This window comes from Zalophus californianus, chromosome 9, assembly GCF_009762305.2.
Source record: "Zalophus californianus isolate mZalCal1 chromosome 9, mZalCal1.pri.v2, whole genome shotgun sequence".
Lineage (NCBI taxonomy): Eukaryota > Metazoa > Chordata > Mammalia > Carnivora > Otariidae > Zalophus > Zalophus californianus.
This window is the reverse complement of record NC_045603.1, coordinates 17,826,217-17,843,047: the sequence shown is the minus strand read 5'-3', so window position 1 is coordinate 17,843,047 and position 16,831 is coordinate 17,826,217. Positions and strand designations below refer to the sequence as shown.

At 39.9% G+C, this 16,831-nt stretch overlaps 1 protein-coding gene across 5 annotated transcripts in view; it reads left to right on the top strand.

Moving 5' to 3' along the window:
- LOC113921420 (thioredoxin reductase 1, cytoplasmic) overlaps positions 1 to 16,831 on the top strand; it is a 61,612-nt gene that overhangs the window by 21,820 nt on the left and 22,961 nt on the right. For all 5 annotated transcript variants that reach the window (XM_027591993.2, XM_027591992.2, XM_027591991.2 and 2 more), the window contains 6 exons: positions 965 to 1,084; positions 7,960 to 8,102; positions 8,464 to 8,579; positions 9,912 to 10,137; positions 14,881 to 14,973; positions 15,528 to 15,604. In XM_027591993.2, the coding sequence (XP_027447794.1) occupies positions 965 to 1,084; positions 7,960 to 8,102; positions 8,464 to 8,579; positions 9,912 to 10,137; positions 14,881 to 14,973; positions 15,528 to 15,604 (775 nt within the window). The remainder of the gene's footprint in view (positions 1 to 964; positions 1,085 to 7,959; positions 8,103 to 8,463; positions 8,580 to 9,911; positions 10,138 to 14,880; positions 14,974 to 15,527; positions 15,605 to 16,831) is intronic.

Sequence of the window (16,831 nt, the reverse complement as noted above, 5' to 3'; positions counted from 1 at the left end):
ATAAGAGAGTGTCAGAATTTCTAATTGATCCATTCAGCAAATATTTATTAGGTATCAGTCACTATTCTTGGGCTGGGCATAGCCGCTCTGGCCTGTGGAGCTTATACTCCATAGTCGCAGTCTGGAAGCATTCTCTTCAGAGGGCTTATGTGAAGTCCACTGCCGTCCTGCACTCTTAAGCCATTTTGTCTCCCTCCCTGCTTGCCTACGTTTTGTTTTAATGGAGACAGTCTATCACCATGTTCTTTAAGCTCAGAGATTCTAAACCTTTTGTTTGTTTGTTTTGGTCATGAATCCTTTCGTGAGAATCCACGAAAGCTGTAGACCACCTTCTTTTTTTTTTTAAGATTTTTAATTTATTTGTCAGAGAGAGAGCGAGCACGAGCAGGGGGAGCGGCAGGCAGAGGGAGAAGCAGGCTCCGTGCTCAGCAGGGAGCCCGATGTGGGACTCGATCCCAGCACCCTGAGATCATGACCTGAGCTGAAGGCAGATGCTTAACTGACTGAGCCACCCAGACGTCCCGACCACCTTCTTTAAAAAAAAAAAAAAAAAAAAAGTTCATATATACCAGATTTTATATGTAGTTCTAGACCCATTACAGTCCAACCATGGCCAGCTTAACAACCCTGTTACCATTTAGTTCTATTCATAGATGTGGTGGCACGTGTAGGATTGTACACAAAGTAAAATTTCAATTTCTGGCATCTTACCAGCAGTTAATTTTGAATCTTTGCAGTGTGTGGAAATTGTGGTAATCTCATTTTTCTTATATTTTAGGATGTGTCACTGTTTGATACATAAGGCTCTCTGAGCTTAGAAATGCCACGAGTCTTAGAATAAACTTGTAAAAACAGTATTGGCTACATTAGATTATGATCTTCCGTAGCACAGTAATAATTATTGACCGTTTTCTTTAAAGGATTGTGAAGCTGGATGTAAATTTATCTCTCAATGTTGTTGCAGGTCTTGGAGGAACATGTGTGAATGTGGGTTGCATACCTAAAAAACTGATGCACCAAGCGGCTTTGTTAGGACAAGCCCTACAAGACTCTCGCAACTATGGTTGGAACACCGAGGAGACGGGTATGGTGGGAGAAGCCGCTCTTCCGTTTGTGCTTTTGAGGGATTTGAGCTATGAGCTTGCAAAGCACCATCCATTTTTATGGGACTAGAAATTGACCTGGGGGTTTTTACTGCTGACAGTTTTTATGTATAAAATTACTGTAGTTATTCTGTGTCAGGTAGCTGCATAGCTGTTGTAGTAAGAACAGATACTGTACTTGGAGTGCCTTTCTATGATAGAAAACCAGAATTTTTTAGATAAATTCTTTATTATTGTTGTTGTTATTATTATTTTTAAGTAATCTCTGTGCCCACTGTGGGGCTCAAACTCATGACCCCAAGATCGAGAGTCGCACACTCTACCGACTGAGCCAGCCAAGTGCCCTTCAAATAAATTCTTATATATAGAGTTTCATAAAGAGTGTAAGTTACATTTGCTCTCCTTTGAAGCTGTTTTATTTTTCTCTCTCCAAAGAAATGTTTCATGAGCTGATATTTTGGGGGTGGGGGGACTGCTTATTTGTTGAGAAAGAGATGGTTAGTCTTTGTTGGGTAAAATATCTAGAGTACCCTAGCAACCCTAGGAAAGTTGAAGAGAAATTGCTGCCTTTGGAAAGTAGATTACATTATCTGGTAGAAGAAAAAAATGAGGTTGGCACAGCTGCATAGTTAATTAACGACATAGGTCACCATGTCCTTGAAGAGGGAAACTCCAGTCTTATGTGATATTAGTTTTTTGTTGTTGTTCTTAAAGATTTTATTTATTCCTTCGAGAGAGAGAGAGTACAAGCAGAGAGAGAGGCAGAGGGAGAGGGAGAAGCAGGCTCCCCACTGAGCTGGGAGCCCAACATGGGGCTCCATCTCAGGACCTGGAGATCATGACCTGAGCCGAAGGCAGATGCTCAACCAACCGAGCCACCCAGATGCTCCCTGATAATAGTTTTGAGATCTACAGGGTATGGGGCATTTGCCAGGGTATTTTATTTTGTAGTTTTTTCTGAGTTTTAATTAATAGTTTATTAAATATTAAAATAAGGCATAAATACATGCTTTGAAACATTTTGCCCCTACTCAAATTAGTCCTGCTTCCTCTGTTTGATGCTTTTACATCCTGTTTGAAATCAACAGTACTTTTTTCCCCAAGTCTGTAGTCTTAGAAAATCAATTACTTTAAAAGTGTTCTTATGCTGGGGTCACCTCTCTTTCCTCAGATCCTTACAAAGCTATTCTCTGTCCATGACCTTCGGGGCCTGAGGCTGGTACTAAGAGTTTCCTTGTTTACTTCTGAGGTGCCATGCCTCATATCCTTTTCTCTTGTCAACAGAAAGGGCAGTCGAGGTGACCCTTTTGACCTATGGAATATGAATTTAACACATAATCTACCGATAGTCTGCCCCTAGGCCCACCTCTGTCCCCCTACCCAAGTTATTGTTTCCTTCTGTGTCTGAAAGTCTCCTCACTGAGTCTGCCATTCATACACTCTTTCCCTTCCTGGAAGCCTGCTTTTAATGTACCTGGTTAACAAGAGGTCTCCCTTCAGTTAATTTATTAGACTTCTTAGTAGACATTTTAGAAATTCTGATAAGGTTATAGAATATCGCTGTTGAGTGCCCACTATTTGCAGTTGAGTCTGTGCTGGGGAAATACAGAGATGAGTAACACAAATGGTATAGGTACACAGATTCCGCTAATCACTGATGCACTAATATCATTGATGTGCAGACCACATACCCTGGGAGCCCAGAGGTAAAATTGGTAACGTGAGTTAAGTGGGCACACAGTCTTTGCTGGTATTCTGGGTCCCTTGGGTTAAGAACTTCCTTCACCCCAGCCCTCCTGACACATTAAAATGTAGGTTAATGTAATAGTCAGACCTGGCACAACTTCTGACTTTGCCGTTCACTGCATGTCATGAGGATTAAGTACGGCAGCGGCTCAGATAGCCACTACTCATCATATCGTTTTTGTGTCTTCCTCTGGACTTGCTGCTTTTAATTCTTCCATTCACAGTTTCAATAAATTGGAGTAGACTCTGCCAAGCACTTGGTTCTTTGTTTAATGGGGTGTAGAAAAACATTTACAGATATAGGAAGTTCGTATGTTTGAACCAAGTTAGTTCCCTCTTAAAGAGGACATGTAACAAGAATATTCACCTGAAAAAGTCTAGAGTTCGTTGGAAAAAGTAAGGTTGTTCCAAGCAAATTTTGATTTATGTAGCTTTATAATTTCCATATGCTGTCATCTATACCTAATGTGTCTGTCTCTTAAATCTAGGTAAATAACAGTGCTGGGAGCTATATAACTCAGTCACGCAATTTTTATTTATTCATATAGGGATCTAGTACTCAAATTGGTATGTTGTACTAATTGCTGTTAGCTTTAAGCTATCCACTCTTATGAAAAATAAAGTCACAGGAACAGAATTGCTTAATTTAGTTAGAAATGTAGAAGTATATATAGTGGGTCTTTAGAATCTTAAAAAGTTAAGTACAGACTTCTGCTGAATGTGAAATTTTATTAACAGGGCCAACTAAGTATAATTCTAATAAATTCAGTAATCAAGTGGGTGGTGAAATAGAATTTGGTGAATTGACAGATCTTTCCAGCAGAAGAATATCTCTGTAGCTGTCAGGTAACAATAAACAGTAGCTATGCTTATTTATGTTGAATTTATTTCTAAATTTTATAACAGAGAACTAATAAATGTATAGCCGCTGAGGTAATAAAGAGCCACTACTGGCATAGTCCAGATCTATACATTAAAACCAGTAAAAACTCCCTGAAATTTATCTATTTATTTATTTATTTAAAGATTTTATTTATTTATTTGACAGAGCGACAGGGAGAGAGGGAACACAGGCAGGGGCAGTGGGAGAGGGAGAAGCAGGCTCCCCGTGGAGCAGGGAGCCCGATGCGGGGCTCGATCCCAGGACCCTGGGATCATGACCTGAGCCGAAGGCAGACGCTTAATGACTGAGCCACCCAGGCACCCCAGCTCCCTGAATTTTAATGGGATTTTAAGACTTGGACCAAATCAAAGTCTGTCTTTAAAGAAATTATTTATTCAACTGAATTAACAGTTTTACTCTTGTGCTTCTTCCCCCTTTCCAGGTTGTAATGTTAGAAATATATAATTTTCTATTTTTATACCTTCCTCCTCTTGTATATGCTGGGAGCAACAATCTTTGATGAGAGTTGTGCCCTGTATTTAAATCCCTTCACTCTTCCTAAATGGAAACCTTGTGGTTTGTTTACTGTGTTATCTTCCGTTCTTCTCATTGAGCCTTGGGACTTCTGAAGCTAGCTGTGGCCTAGCAGAGACCCAGGTCTGCCGTGCCTGTCAGGACCCACCACTGAGGGAGCGGTCACCACCTCCCTCCTTTTAAAATGGTTGTAGTGAGGAGTACAGTGGATTTAGACAGATGTTACTTTATGTCATTAGGTCTTAGAGCGAGAAAGAAACTTGGCAATGTATTTTTCAAATGAGAAACCCCTAGAGGCTGCTGATCCCTGTTCCCACAGATAAAGCATGAAGGCTTAATTTTGCATTTTTTAAATAGAAACACAGCTAATCTCATGTCCTTGACCAAGTAACAGTGTAACAGTGCTCCAGTGTTCTGGGAAGGTTTTCTTCTCTGACACTGTAGATAGCTCTAGGCGTGGAAGGAGGAGAGGGAGCTGGACCAGGCAGCAGAGCTGAATCTGTGACTGGCAGAGTGACACATCTAGGACTCAGCTGTGATCTGCCCTTTATTTGAGAAGTTTTATGATCCCTCTATCATTACAAAGAAAGCAAGATCATTGAGGATTTACAGGATTAATTCTTCCTACACACTCCTGTTGTTTCATATATAGTGTATCTGTGTCTGCCACTGAATTAGTGTGTGGCCTTGGGTAGGTCATCCATCCTTGATCTCCCTGTGTATATACTGGAAGTAATTTGTACCTCTTCAGGTGTTCTGAAGTTCGAATAAGTAGGTGCGCTGAAGATGTTAAAGATACCACAAAGTTCAGTTAGTCTGATTACTCTTGTCAAATTTAAGAGTGTGGCCTGGCTTTCTGTAGTAGGATGGGGCAGAGCAGGAGCAACAGACAGTTGGCTTTAAGATCCAGCTGCTGTGGTGGGCATTAATGTCACACACAGGTGAATTACACATCTTGCCTGCTCAGCTAGAATCTATATTGCAGAAGCTTAACATTGGATTATAACTGGCACACTGAGCCGGCTGAATCTGGAGACCTATGAGAAATGCTGGAACTGTATCGGCAGGTGGGCTGAGTGGGGATGTGCACTATCCAGGTAGTATTTGGGAATTCAAGGAAGTGGTGGATTTGGGGCATTATCAGAAGGCAGCACAGCCCTAGAGAACTAGGGTTCCAGATATGTTACCATCCAGAGTCCAGCAAGGATCCATTTACCACCAGTAGTACATAAAGTAGGAATTTGGATTTTACAAGACAGAAGCTTAATTCTCAGAATGAAATGCAAGATCAGGACCATAGGAGTAGCTAGAGTTCCCAGATGCTGAATCCCAAACTGGTGGGCTAGAATTTTTGAGTTCCTTCTGCCTGAGCATAATCACACTAGAGATTGGGGGTGGGGGTGACTGCCCTCTATACCAGAGGGTGAAGAAGGAACTTTGGTAGAAAAGGGGTTTGAGGAATTTGAAAATCAGGTGGGGCCTGATGGCTGCAAAGGAAAGCTTTAACAGAATTAAGGCTGGGATAGGTCTAATTGTCAAACTTGAATTTTGAAATAATTGAATTTTTTGGTGCTATTATTTAATCTCAACTCTGTCTTACTTAGAATATAGTATCTCCTGATGGATTAGCAGAGTATAATCCACTTAATAGTTCTATAATTGTGAAATTTCCGAAGTGAATCAATCCTCCCTGTGGTCTAGTTCATTATTTCTCCCCGGGGGCGTTATTGGTATGTTGGGCTGGACACTTCCTAATTGTAAGAAACTATAGTAAAGGATATTTAACATCGCTGGCCTTTGGTCATTCCTAAATCACTGTAACAGCCAAACACATCACCAATAAAATGTTTGGGATTTGCTTAAAATAATTCTAGTAAAGGGGCACCTGGGTGGCTCAGTTGGTCTGACTTTGGCTCAGGTGATGATCTCAGGGTCCGGGGATCCAGCTCCATGTCAGGCTCTGTGCTCAGCCGGGAGTCTGCTTCTCCTTCTCCCTCTCTTTCTGCCCCTCCCCTCGCTCATGTGCATTCTCTCTCTCTCTCTCTCTCTCTCTCTCTCTCTTTCCCCCCAATAAAATAAAATCTTAAATACTCTAGTGAAAAAGGGGGTATATGAAATGAGATTGGCAAAATGTTGGGAATTGTTACAGCTAGATGATTAGCATGGGGGGGGTGAGTTACACTATTGTATTCCATTCCTGGGGAAGAAAGCAGGAGTGAATCCTTTCTTTTCTTTTGCTAGACTGAGGCCAAATGGGCGGGTTGGCAGGGCTCCCTTTGCGCTCCCCAGCCCCGCCCCCCAGCAAATCACCCTCTCAGCATTGCAACCACAGTGGCTTCTGCAGTCACTCTGTTTTCATTGATCTCTCAAAGTCTAACATTTTATGATTCTGTGAACTGAATATCGGCGATCTATTCTCTGGGAGGCCACAGACCAATTTTTGTGTTGTCATTCTCAGTTCTAGAGGCTGGCCGTTGGGTGGCTAGACTTGGCTCACCACTTCTTATGTGGCCAAGCAACTTATTGACCCTGAATCTAAGATTCAGCCGACAGATCTTTCAGTATATGTTGATTCTCTTTTCCTTCTTTCCAAACCACAGCTTTCTAGGACCTGCCTTTGTCCTGTCACGAGAGTATATTTTATCTGTGTCCTCTATTTTTTTTCTAGTCATTGATAAGTCATTAATGAATGAATGATTGATTTTTATCCATTGAAATTTAATATATTAGTGCCTGGCTCAAAGGATTCGTTTTTTTTTTTTAATTGATTTATTTTAGAGAAGGATAAAGAGTGTGCATGCACAGGGAGGGGCAGAGGGAGAGGGAGAGAGAGAATCCAGAGCAGACTCCCCACTGAGTGTGGGGCCCGACCCAGGGCTGGATCTCATGACCCTGAGACCATGGCCTGAGCCGAAATCATGAGTCGGATGCCTAACTGACTGAACCACCCAGGTGCCCCCCAAAGGATTCATTTTATGATAGAATTAAAAAAAATCTTCCTCTCTTTGGTGAGTTGGGGATTTGGGAGTCAGTGAGACAGTCTTAAAATACTCTGTCTAGATCAAGGGTCAGCAAACTTTGAATGTAATACAAGGCCAGATAGTAAATATTTTAGGCTTCACAGGCCCAATGATCCCTGTCACAACTACTCAGCTCTGCCATTGTGGCACAAAAGAAGCCCTAGATGATACATGTGAATAAGTGATCGTGGGTATATAAACTTTTTAAAAAGGTGATGGGCTACATTTGGCTGTGGGGCCTTAGTTGGCCTTTGTTCGCCGGCCTCTGGTCTAGACTCTGTTACCAGCTCACTCACTCCAGACCTGGCTACATCAGGATCCCTTGGGGATTGTTAAAAATACAAGATCTTAGGCTTTACCACACCTTATTATTCCAGCAATCAGTATTTACAATCAAAGTAAAATTCTCGTTGATTTCTAAAAAAGAAAAAAAGTTTGTGCCTAGTTATTTTAAAGAATTGTCAGAAAGCCTTGCATGATGAATTGTCTGATAGTCTTCTGAAAAGGAAAGAATATTTGAGCATGAAAAAGTTGTTTATATGCTTAAAATGAAGGACCCTGCTCTTTCAGACTAAAAGCTCTGCTCTTTGTATTCCATGCGAATAGTACTGAGAAATGATCTTTGCCTGGCAGTTGAAAAGCTAAAAACATTTCGTCTTCTCTTCTTGTGCAGTTAAACATGACTGGAATAAAATGACAGAAGCCGTACAGAACCACATTGGTTCTCTGAACTGGGGCTACCGGGTAGCTCTGCGGGAGAAGAAAGTCACCTATGAGAATGCATTTGGGCAGTTTGTGGGTCCTCATAGGATTAAGGTAATTGTGTGATTGGTTGGGGGTAGGGGAGGAAAAGAGAAAGTGATTATCTTAGTAGAAGGAAAAGCCATGGTGACCCAAACTGTCCAGTTTGGCGATTTTGCAGTCACATCTTATGGGACTTTCTCTTGTGGGGTGGTAGTGTGAGCATACTGGATTTGGGGCCAGGTTACCTGGATTTGACTCTCGGCTCTGCCACTTACCAGATTTATGATTTTGACCAAGTCTATTAACTACTCAGCCTTCACATCTTTATGTATTACCAAATTTTTATGAAGATCAAATTGGATAATGTGAATGGCCTTTGTTAACTATCTAATGAATAATAAGTTATTTAAAGTTGACATTGGTTTCTTTGTAGGCAACAAATAACAAAGGCAAAGAAAAAATTTATTCAGCAGAGAGATTTCTCATTGCTACTGGTGAGAGGCCACGTTACTTGGGCATCCCTGGTGACAGAGAGTACTGCATCAGCAGGTAAGGGAGTGTTGCAGGGAGAAAAGAGAAACCCATTGTAGATTTATGCTTTTCAGGTTTTTTTTTCTTCAAACACATTCAGTCCATTCCTAGAACATCCTAGTGTTTTGCCACATTTTTGCCCAAAGGGACAGGGACTTGGGAAAAAAGAGAAGGGAAAAATTATTTTATGCAAGAATTCAAGACTAAACATTGGTCATCTTACCACCCAGTTAACATCACTGCTGACATATAGATTTATGTTTGGAATGTACATATGTGTGAGTGTATATTAGAAATGTATAATATTTAAAACCAGATGGATATTCATGCAGATGCTAAAACAATGACAGAATGGCGGGCCATGTAGATTTATTAAACCCTAGTCCCTCCTCCTTGCTGTTCACATGGTCACAATGTCAGTGTAGGTTGGCCTTCTGAAATGAGTCAAACAAGGTTTGGCTGTGTGATTTATTTTTGCCCATCTGGTGATCATACGGTGACATAACAATTCACATTAGGAATAAAATAAGGAATTTCACATTATGACGACATTAAGAGAGGTTGTTGAAAAATATGTGCTCTTGGATGCTTTTTGCCCAGAGGTTTCTGATTGTGCTGATTGTGTTATAAGTTATTCCTTTTAGGCCCTTTTTTGGGGGAGGAGATACGATTTTTTTCCTTTGTGCCTCATATAGGGGCAGCTCAGATGGCAACAGTTCTCTTTGTTGTCTTGGATAGCTTCCTTTCTCATATTTAAAAAAAAACTCATTTCCTAACAATGCTTTTCTGATCTCTCTCATGTCTTGTATATTCTTCAGTTGACTAAAAGATTTTGTCAGGTTTTCCTTTTTATAGTTGGTTTTTATTTTAGAAAACAGTTATGTTGGAAGTTTTCTCCTTTTCTCCCCATTCTTGATAATTGGTGTTCCAGATAAAAAGAAGTAACACAGATTTTCCACCTTGGAAAGAACTGAGTGGTGGTGATATGAGGGGTGGGGGTTTGGGTTTGTGAATATACGATATTAGACACATTAGGGGAGAATTACTCCAAACAGTTCAGAATTATTTTGTTTGACCATGAGTTAGGTGGTTTGCTGTGTTTGGCCCTGGGCAGCTTGAGCTACTCCCAAAGCAACTGAGTGGCAAGAGAGGGACAGTGTCTAAGGCCTTGTAAACACTTCTCATATATTATGTGTGTAGCTAATTGAATGTTTTTAATCTTAAAAGTGTATTGTTCTTGAGAAACCAAAAATTTTGCTTTGATTTAGTCATTACTCACATATGAACATTTTCAATTTCTTTCTTTTCTTCTTTTTTTATTTTATTTTATTTTTTAAAATTTCTTTTCAGTGATGATCTTTTCTCCTTACCTTATTGCCCGGGTAAGACGCTGGTGGTTGGAGCATCCTATGTTGCCCTTGAATGTGCTGGATTTCTTGCTGGCATTGGCTTAGATGTTACTGTTATGGTACGATCCATTCTCCTTAGAGGATTTGACCAGGACATGGCCAACAAAATTGGTGAACATATGGAAGAACATGGTGTCAAGTTTATAAAACAGTTTATACCAATAAAAGTAAGTGGAGTTGCTCGTAGGTTTGTTGCTTTTATACTTAACTTTATTTTTTAAAGATCTTTATTTATTTATTTGAGAGAGAGAGAGAGCACGAGAAGGGGGAGGGTCAGAGGGAGAAGCAGATGCCCCAGCCGAGCAGGGAGCCTGATGTGGGACCTGATCCCAGGACTCCAGGATCATGACCTGAGCTGAAGGCAGTCACTCAACCAACTGAGCCACCCAGGTGCCCTATACTGACCTTTAAATGGCAGGAGAGAGCGTTTTGGGGTGGGCGATGGGAGCTTTCTTTCGGCATTATAAACCGTTAGGAATGCTGCGGTGCCTCGTCTGTGACACTGGTATATGAACTTGTACCTGCTACCACCTAAACAGCTTTGTTCTCAGCTGCAGATTAATAATGTCTTTAGTCTCTTCTCAACTTTCTTTGGTTCTCTTTTGTTTAATGCTTTCCTTCAGGCATCCCTTTACTTTATAATCTTTGGTCTGTTATCCTTTGTTCTCGATACACACCAGTGATTTAAATAAGAGTTCAAGACTGGGCTGGTTTTTAAATTTTTTTCATAAGACATTTGCCCTTGGTATACTGTGTAGTCAACAGATGCACAGTATTATTCTGGCTTCTCTGAGAACGATTATCTAATTTTGTTACATGGGCTGGCCTTTTTTGCTTCTTTAATCTTCTTTTGAAATATGCCAATTTACACATATTTTGATATATAAAAGTGACAAAATCAATCACTTCTTGTATCTCAGACTAATAGATAAATTTCCTTTCGAGCAGGTAAGGATGAGACTGTTGTGTTAACACAAATTAAGGAATTTTAGCTGTGAAGTTTGTTCAGTGGCTTAACTTAGGTTCTTTGTAGGACCATGTTAGGGATCTCTTAATGTAGATGGGTAGAGTTTGAGCATTGGGATGATCATGACTTGCTTTCAATACTGTTCTGGCATTTTCTCACTATATGACTTTGGAGGAATTACTTAACCTCTCTGAGCTTGTTTCTTCTGTAAAATCAGGATGATAATAGCACCCGTCTCAGAGTTCCTATGAAGATTGCATTAGCTGACACTTAGAAAGTATTTGGAACAGACCTGGCACAGAGTAAATCTTAAATGAACCTATCTCCCAATATTGTAGTGAGGATTAAGTAGCAGATGTCCTGGAAGTAATCAGTACTTGATTACTGGAGTTGTTTTTTAGGGAGTGGAGGTAGATATGCTATGTTTGCACTAGGACCATGATTAGAAAACAACAGCTGTACGTACACGTTGTTCTGATAGAAGAGTAACCTCTTACTATAATGTCTTTTTTAAAATTCCAGTGTAGTTAACATGGAGTGTTATATTAGTTTCGGGTGTGCAATATAGTGATTCAGCAATGCTATGTGTCACCCAGTGCTCATCATGATAAGTGCCCTCCTTAATCCCCATCACCTATTTTACCCATCCCCCCACTCACCTGTCCTCTGAACCATCCGTTTCTTCTTATAGTTAAGAGTCTGTTGGTTTGGTTTGTCTCTCTTTTTTCTTTTATTCGTTTGTTTTGTCTCTTAAATTCCACATGAGTGAAACCTTACATTCTTTGTCTTTCTCTGACTGACTTATTTTGTGTAGCGTTGTATTTTCTCTAGCTCCATCCATGTTGCAAATGACAAGATTTCATTCTTTTTTATGGCTGAGTAATATTCCATTGTTTGTATAAATCACATCTTTATTCATCTACTGATGGACACTTGGCCTCCTTCCATAATTTGGCTATTGTAGATAATGCTGCAATAAACATAGGGGTGCATGTATCCTTTCAAATTAATGTTTTCATATTCTTTGGGTAAATACCTGGTAGTGCAATTACTGGATCATAGGGTAGTTCCAGTTTTAATTTTTTTTTTTTTTAAAGATTTTATTTATTTATTTGAGAGAGAGAATGAGAGATAGAGAGCATGAGAGGGAAGAGGGTCAGAGGGAGAAGCAGACTCCCCGCCGAGCGGGGAGCCCGATGCAGGACTCGATCCCAGGACTCCAGGATCATGACCTGAGCCGAAGGCAGTCGCTTAACCAACTGAGCCACCCAGGCGCCCAGTTTTAATTTTTTTTAAAAAGATTTTATTTATTCTAGAGAGAGTGTGTACACATGAGTGGGGATTGGGGGGGAGAGGCAGAGAGGAGGGAGAGGGATAAGCAGACTTGCGAAGAGTGCAGAGCGCATCAGGGGGCTCTATCCTGGGACCCTGAGATCATGACCTGAGCCGAAATCAAGAGGCAGACTGTCCGAGTCATCCAGGCACCCCTCTACTTTTAATTTTTTAAGGAACCTCCATATTGTCTTCCACAGTGGCTGCACCAGTTTGCGTTCCCACCAACAGTGCACGAGGGTTCCTATTTCTCCATATCCTTGCCAACATTTGTTGTTTCTTATGTTTTTGATTTTAGCTATTCTGACAGGTGTGAAGTAATATCTCATTGTGGGTTTAAGATTTTATGTGTTTATTTGAGAGAGAGCAAGAGTGGGTGCTGGGGGGCAGAGGGGGCGGGAGAAGCAGACTCCCCATGGAGTAGGGAGCCTGATAATGGGGCTGGATCCCAGACCCTGGGATCATGACCTGAGCTGAAGGCAGATGCTTAATTGATTAAGCCACCCAGGGATTCCCTGCTCATGGTGTGTGGTTTTGATTTGCATTTCCCTGAGGATGAGTGTTGTTGATCATCTTTTCATGTGTCTGTTGGCCATCTGGATGCCTTCTTTGGAGAAATGTCTGTCATGTCTTCTGCTCATTTTTTTTTTAAGTAGGCTCCGTGGGGCTTGAATTCATGACTCTTGAGATCATGACCTGGTCTGAGATCAAGAGTCAAGACACTTAACTGACTGAGCTACTCAGGTGCCCTACCTTTGCCCATTTTTTAGTTGGATTATTTGTTTTTTTGGTGTTGAGTGTATAAATTTTTTTTTTTTGAGAAATTCTTTATATATTTTGGATACTAACCCTTTATTAGATATGTCATTTGTATATGTCTTCTCCCATTCAGTAGGTTGTCTTTTAGTTTTGTTGATTGTTTCCTTCGTTGTGCAAGAGCTTTTTATTTTGATGTAGTCCCAGTAGTTCATTTTTGCTTTTTTTCCCCTTGCCTCAGGAGATGTATCTAGAAAAATTTGTTAGGGCCGATGTCGGAGAAGTTACTGCCTGTGTTCTCTTCTTGGGTTTTTATGGTTTCAGGTCTCACATTTAGGTCTTTAATCCATTTTGAGTTTATTTTTGTGTATTGTGTGAGCAAGTGGGCCACTTTCATTTTTTTTTTTTTTTTTGCATGTAGCTATAGTTTTTCCCAACACCATTTATTGAAGAGACTGTCTTTCCCATTGCATATTCTTGCCTCCTTTGTTGAAGATTAATTGACCATTCCTTTATAATGTCTTAATATTTGGAGAGTTTTGGGCAAGTTTGAGGATCTTGTGGACTAACTCCTAGTGAAATAAATATATCTGTGCACCTGACATTTTACTTGGGTTCCCAGGGTCTCTCTCACCCCCATGGGCCTTGGTGAAGCTGTGTTGCATTAGCCAGTGACCTAGTAGAAGTGGCCTTCTGCAGGGAGGAAGGAGAGAACATGTTTGGGACAGAGCAGTGTGATGTGCAGAGAGATTACGGGGAATAAAGTTGTTCTAAATGCAGAAATTGTTTTAGATACAGGAAAAGCCTAACTGGAATACAAAAGTAAGTGAGGCAGGAAGGAACTAGAGGTGTGATGAGGCCTTTATCATTTTTAGGCAAATCTGAGCTAATGCAGCTAATCTGAGTAATGCAGCACTTCTCCAGAGGTTAGAACATTAAACTTAAATAGGAAAGACATTTTCAGTATGTTCAAATGGGCTTAACTATATAAAAAGGAAGGGAATTTGAGAAGAAAATCTTTATTATTGTATTGATGGTGAAAGTAAAATGATCCTTGGCAGTCTTCCCATACAGAATGGTTGTATCTATAAGGTAGAGTAGAAATTGCAGGTGATTTTAAGTTTCTTTGAGCAAATATTTTATAGAAACCCATGATTTGCTGTCATTCAGAGACAAAGGTGAACTACAGACCTGCAGAAGCCTCCAGGTGATGAAGTTTTTCATCTGTCGCTACCTAGTTTGGAGGTCATGGTTGGCATCTCGGAGTAGTGGGCTAGTGTGTTTGATCCCATCTGGCACAGCACAGCTCCAGGGTTTGCTCCTTCCTCCTTACATCCCTGACAACTGAAGACTACCCCTACTTATGATAAACCTACCTCCTTGCTCACTATACTATTTAGGGTGCTCTAGCTGTTACCTGTATCATGTTTGATTTACTCCAGTGTCTATTCTTTGTTGACCAAGCTGCACATCTGTAGTTGGAAGAGAATCTCTGAACTTGAGCAGTAGTGGCTCTCCAGGGGGTTAATGGTTCTGGGTGAGTTGCAATATAGAAGCCTGGGAAAAGCAGCAAGTCTTTAGTTGGAGTTTAGTGATTGTAGTCCTCTCCCACTTTTCTCTTTGAATTTCATTCTGTTTGGGAATTATTTGAAAGAAAGCACTCCAGCAAACATTAAGCAACAAGAAAGAAGGGGGTAAAATAAAAAAAATCTTATTGTCCTAATGATGTTAAGGTGAGGGAGATGAGACATGAAAGACCTTTCCAGCCAGATTTTGTGTTTAACTTTGCATTAACCTGATAGAAGGGGGTTAGTACATGTTCTTATTGTGGAGTAAAACTTTATTACTTTTATAGGTTGAACAAATTGAAGCAGGGACACCAGGCCGACTCAGGGTGATAGCTAAGTCCACCAGTAGTGATGAAATCATCGAAGGAGAGTATAATACGGTAAGGAGTGGACCCAGGTTATTGCTTCATTAGAAAGCAAATAATGTGCTTATTGGATATTTGCTGGGTACATACAATGGCAGTTTTCTGTTTCCAAAACCCTTGATTATATTCCCATTTTAAGACACCTTTATTACTTGTGATATTATAATTTGTTTTATATGTAAATTAAAAACATCATTTGTCAAATAGCTAAAAAAGGCATCCAAGTTTTTAAATGACCTAGAACTTCTTTTTCAAAATTTTAAGCTCCCTAGCTCACTACTTAAAAAAATAATAATTCAGTCATAGGCTATGCTGTCTTTGTCCCTAAACTTGGCTAGATTTAGAAAGGAATTGTTAACTTTCTTTTTCTTAATAAATGGATAAGGATTTCTGCTATATCCTGTTCAGTGGATATATTTTTTAAAATAATTTGTTTAAACTCTTGCATTATTTTCTTAATGAAATATTTCTTTCCAGGTCTGGAAAATGAAATCAGATTGGCTTAATTATTAAGTAACTTATATGCAGCCTTTTTGATAACAGTCACTGATATATTAATAACTTTTCAGGTATTGCTGGCAATAGGAAGAGATGCTTGCACAAGAAAAATTGGCTTAGAAACCGTGGGGGTAAAGATAAATGAAAAGTAAGAGAAAAAAATTTATTATATCTTATCAAATACTATTTCAGTTATTTCTAATACTGATTAATAGTGGAGTTTTAGATTTTTAGAGTTAGTTTTTATTATAGTTGGAGAAAACTCCCAGTGCTGCTCACATTAGTATTTCCTGTTTTATTTTTTTCCCTTTTCAAAATCTAAATGGCAGAGAGAGCAGCTTGCATTTTGTTTCTTTAAGGTATAGTGTCCAGAAAAAGAATCTAACTGCACAGCTAATTGCAGGTGTGTGCTTTGAGCTTCATTAAATATGTAGATTTGAGCCATGTTTAGAGCTACCAAGTTTTAGGATGATGAGTGGTCACTGTATTTCTAGTGACAGCTGCAAGTATCAAAAACTTTTTTTCTGGGTTAAAAGTTCTTCAGATCCTCTGGACTACAGCACCACATGAGATAACTAAGATGGGTGGTAGCTGCTTATCTCCTGCCTGGGGCTATTTCCCAATAGCACCTTTCCTAAAAGGCCCAGTAAAAATAAGTACTGTGTATGCCAAATGTCTGGGAAACTAAAAATACAGGTTTCTTTTCCCCTTTCAGGAATAACCTGTATTTTGGAGAAGAAACTTCCTAGTCTGATTGTGAGGATTTTTGAAAATTCATTTTTTTACTAGGATGAAAAGACAGTTGTTGAGGAGGTCACCAATAAGATTTAGCAGACCAAATGTTCCATCAACTTAATAAACCTGCTAGCCTGTTTCCAGTGGGTCTAAAGCTTAGATTTTGTGTAATGTTAACAGCTGACACTTGCTGTGCACTTACTGTGAGCCATGGACTTTTGTGCTAAATATTTTGTACACATTTTCATTGAATCCTCATATTCCCTTAAGATAGAAGATGGTATCCTTTTTCTTATTACCAGTATTCCCATTATTATGGTTCCCATTTATAGGTGGGAAAATGAAGCTTAGCGATATTAAATAGCCCTCCCAACATCATAGAGGTGATAACTAACAGACCTGGTTATTATAGTTTAGAATCTGCATATTCTTTTTTTATTTTTTTTTTAAGATTTTATTTATTTGAGAGAGAATGAGAGCCTAAGGTGGGGGGAGGGTCAGAGGGAGAAGCAGACTCCCTGCTCAGCAGGGAGCCCGATGAGGGACTCCTGGGACCCCAGGATCATGACCTGTGCCAAAGGCAGTCGCTTAACCAACTGAGCCACCCAGGCGCCCTCTCTTTTTTTTTTTTTTTTTTTTT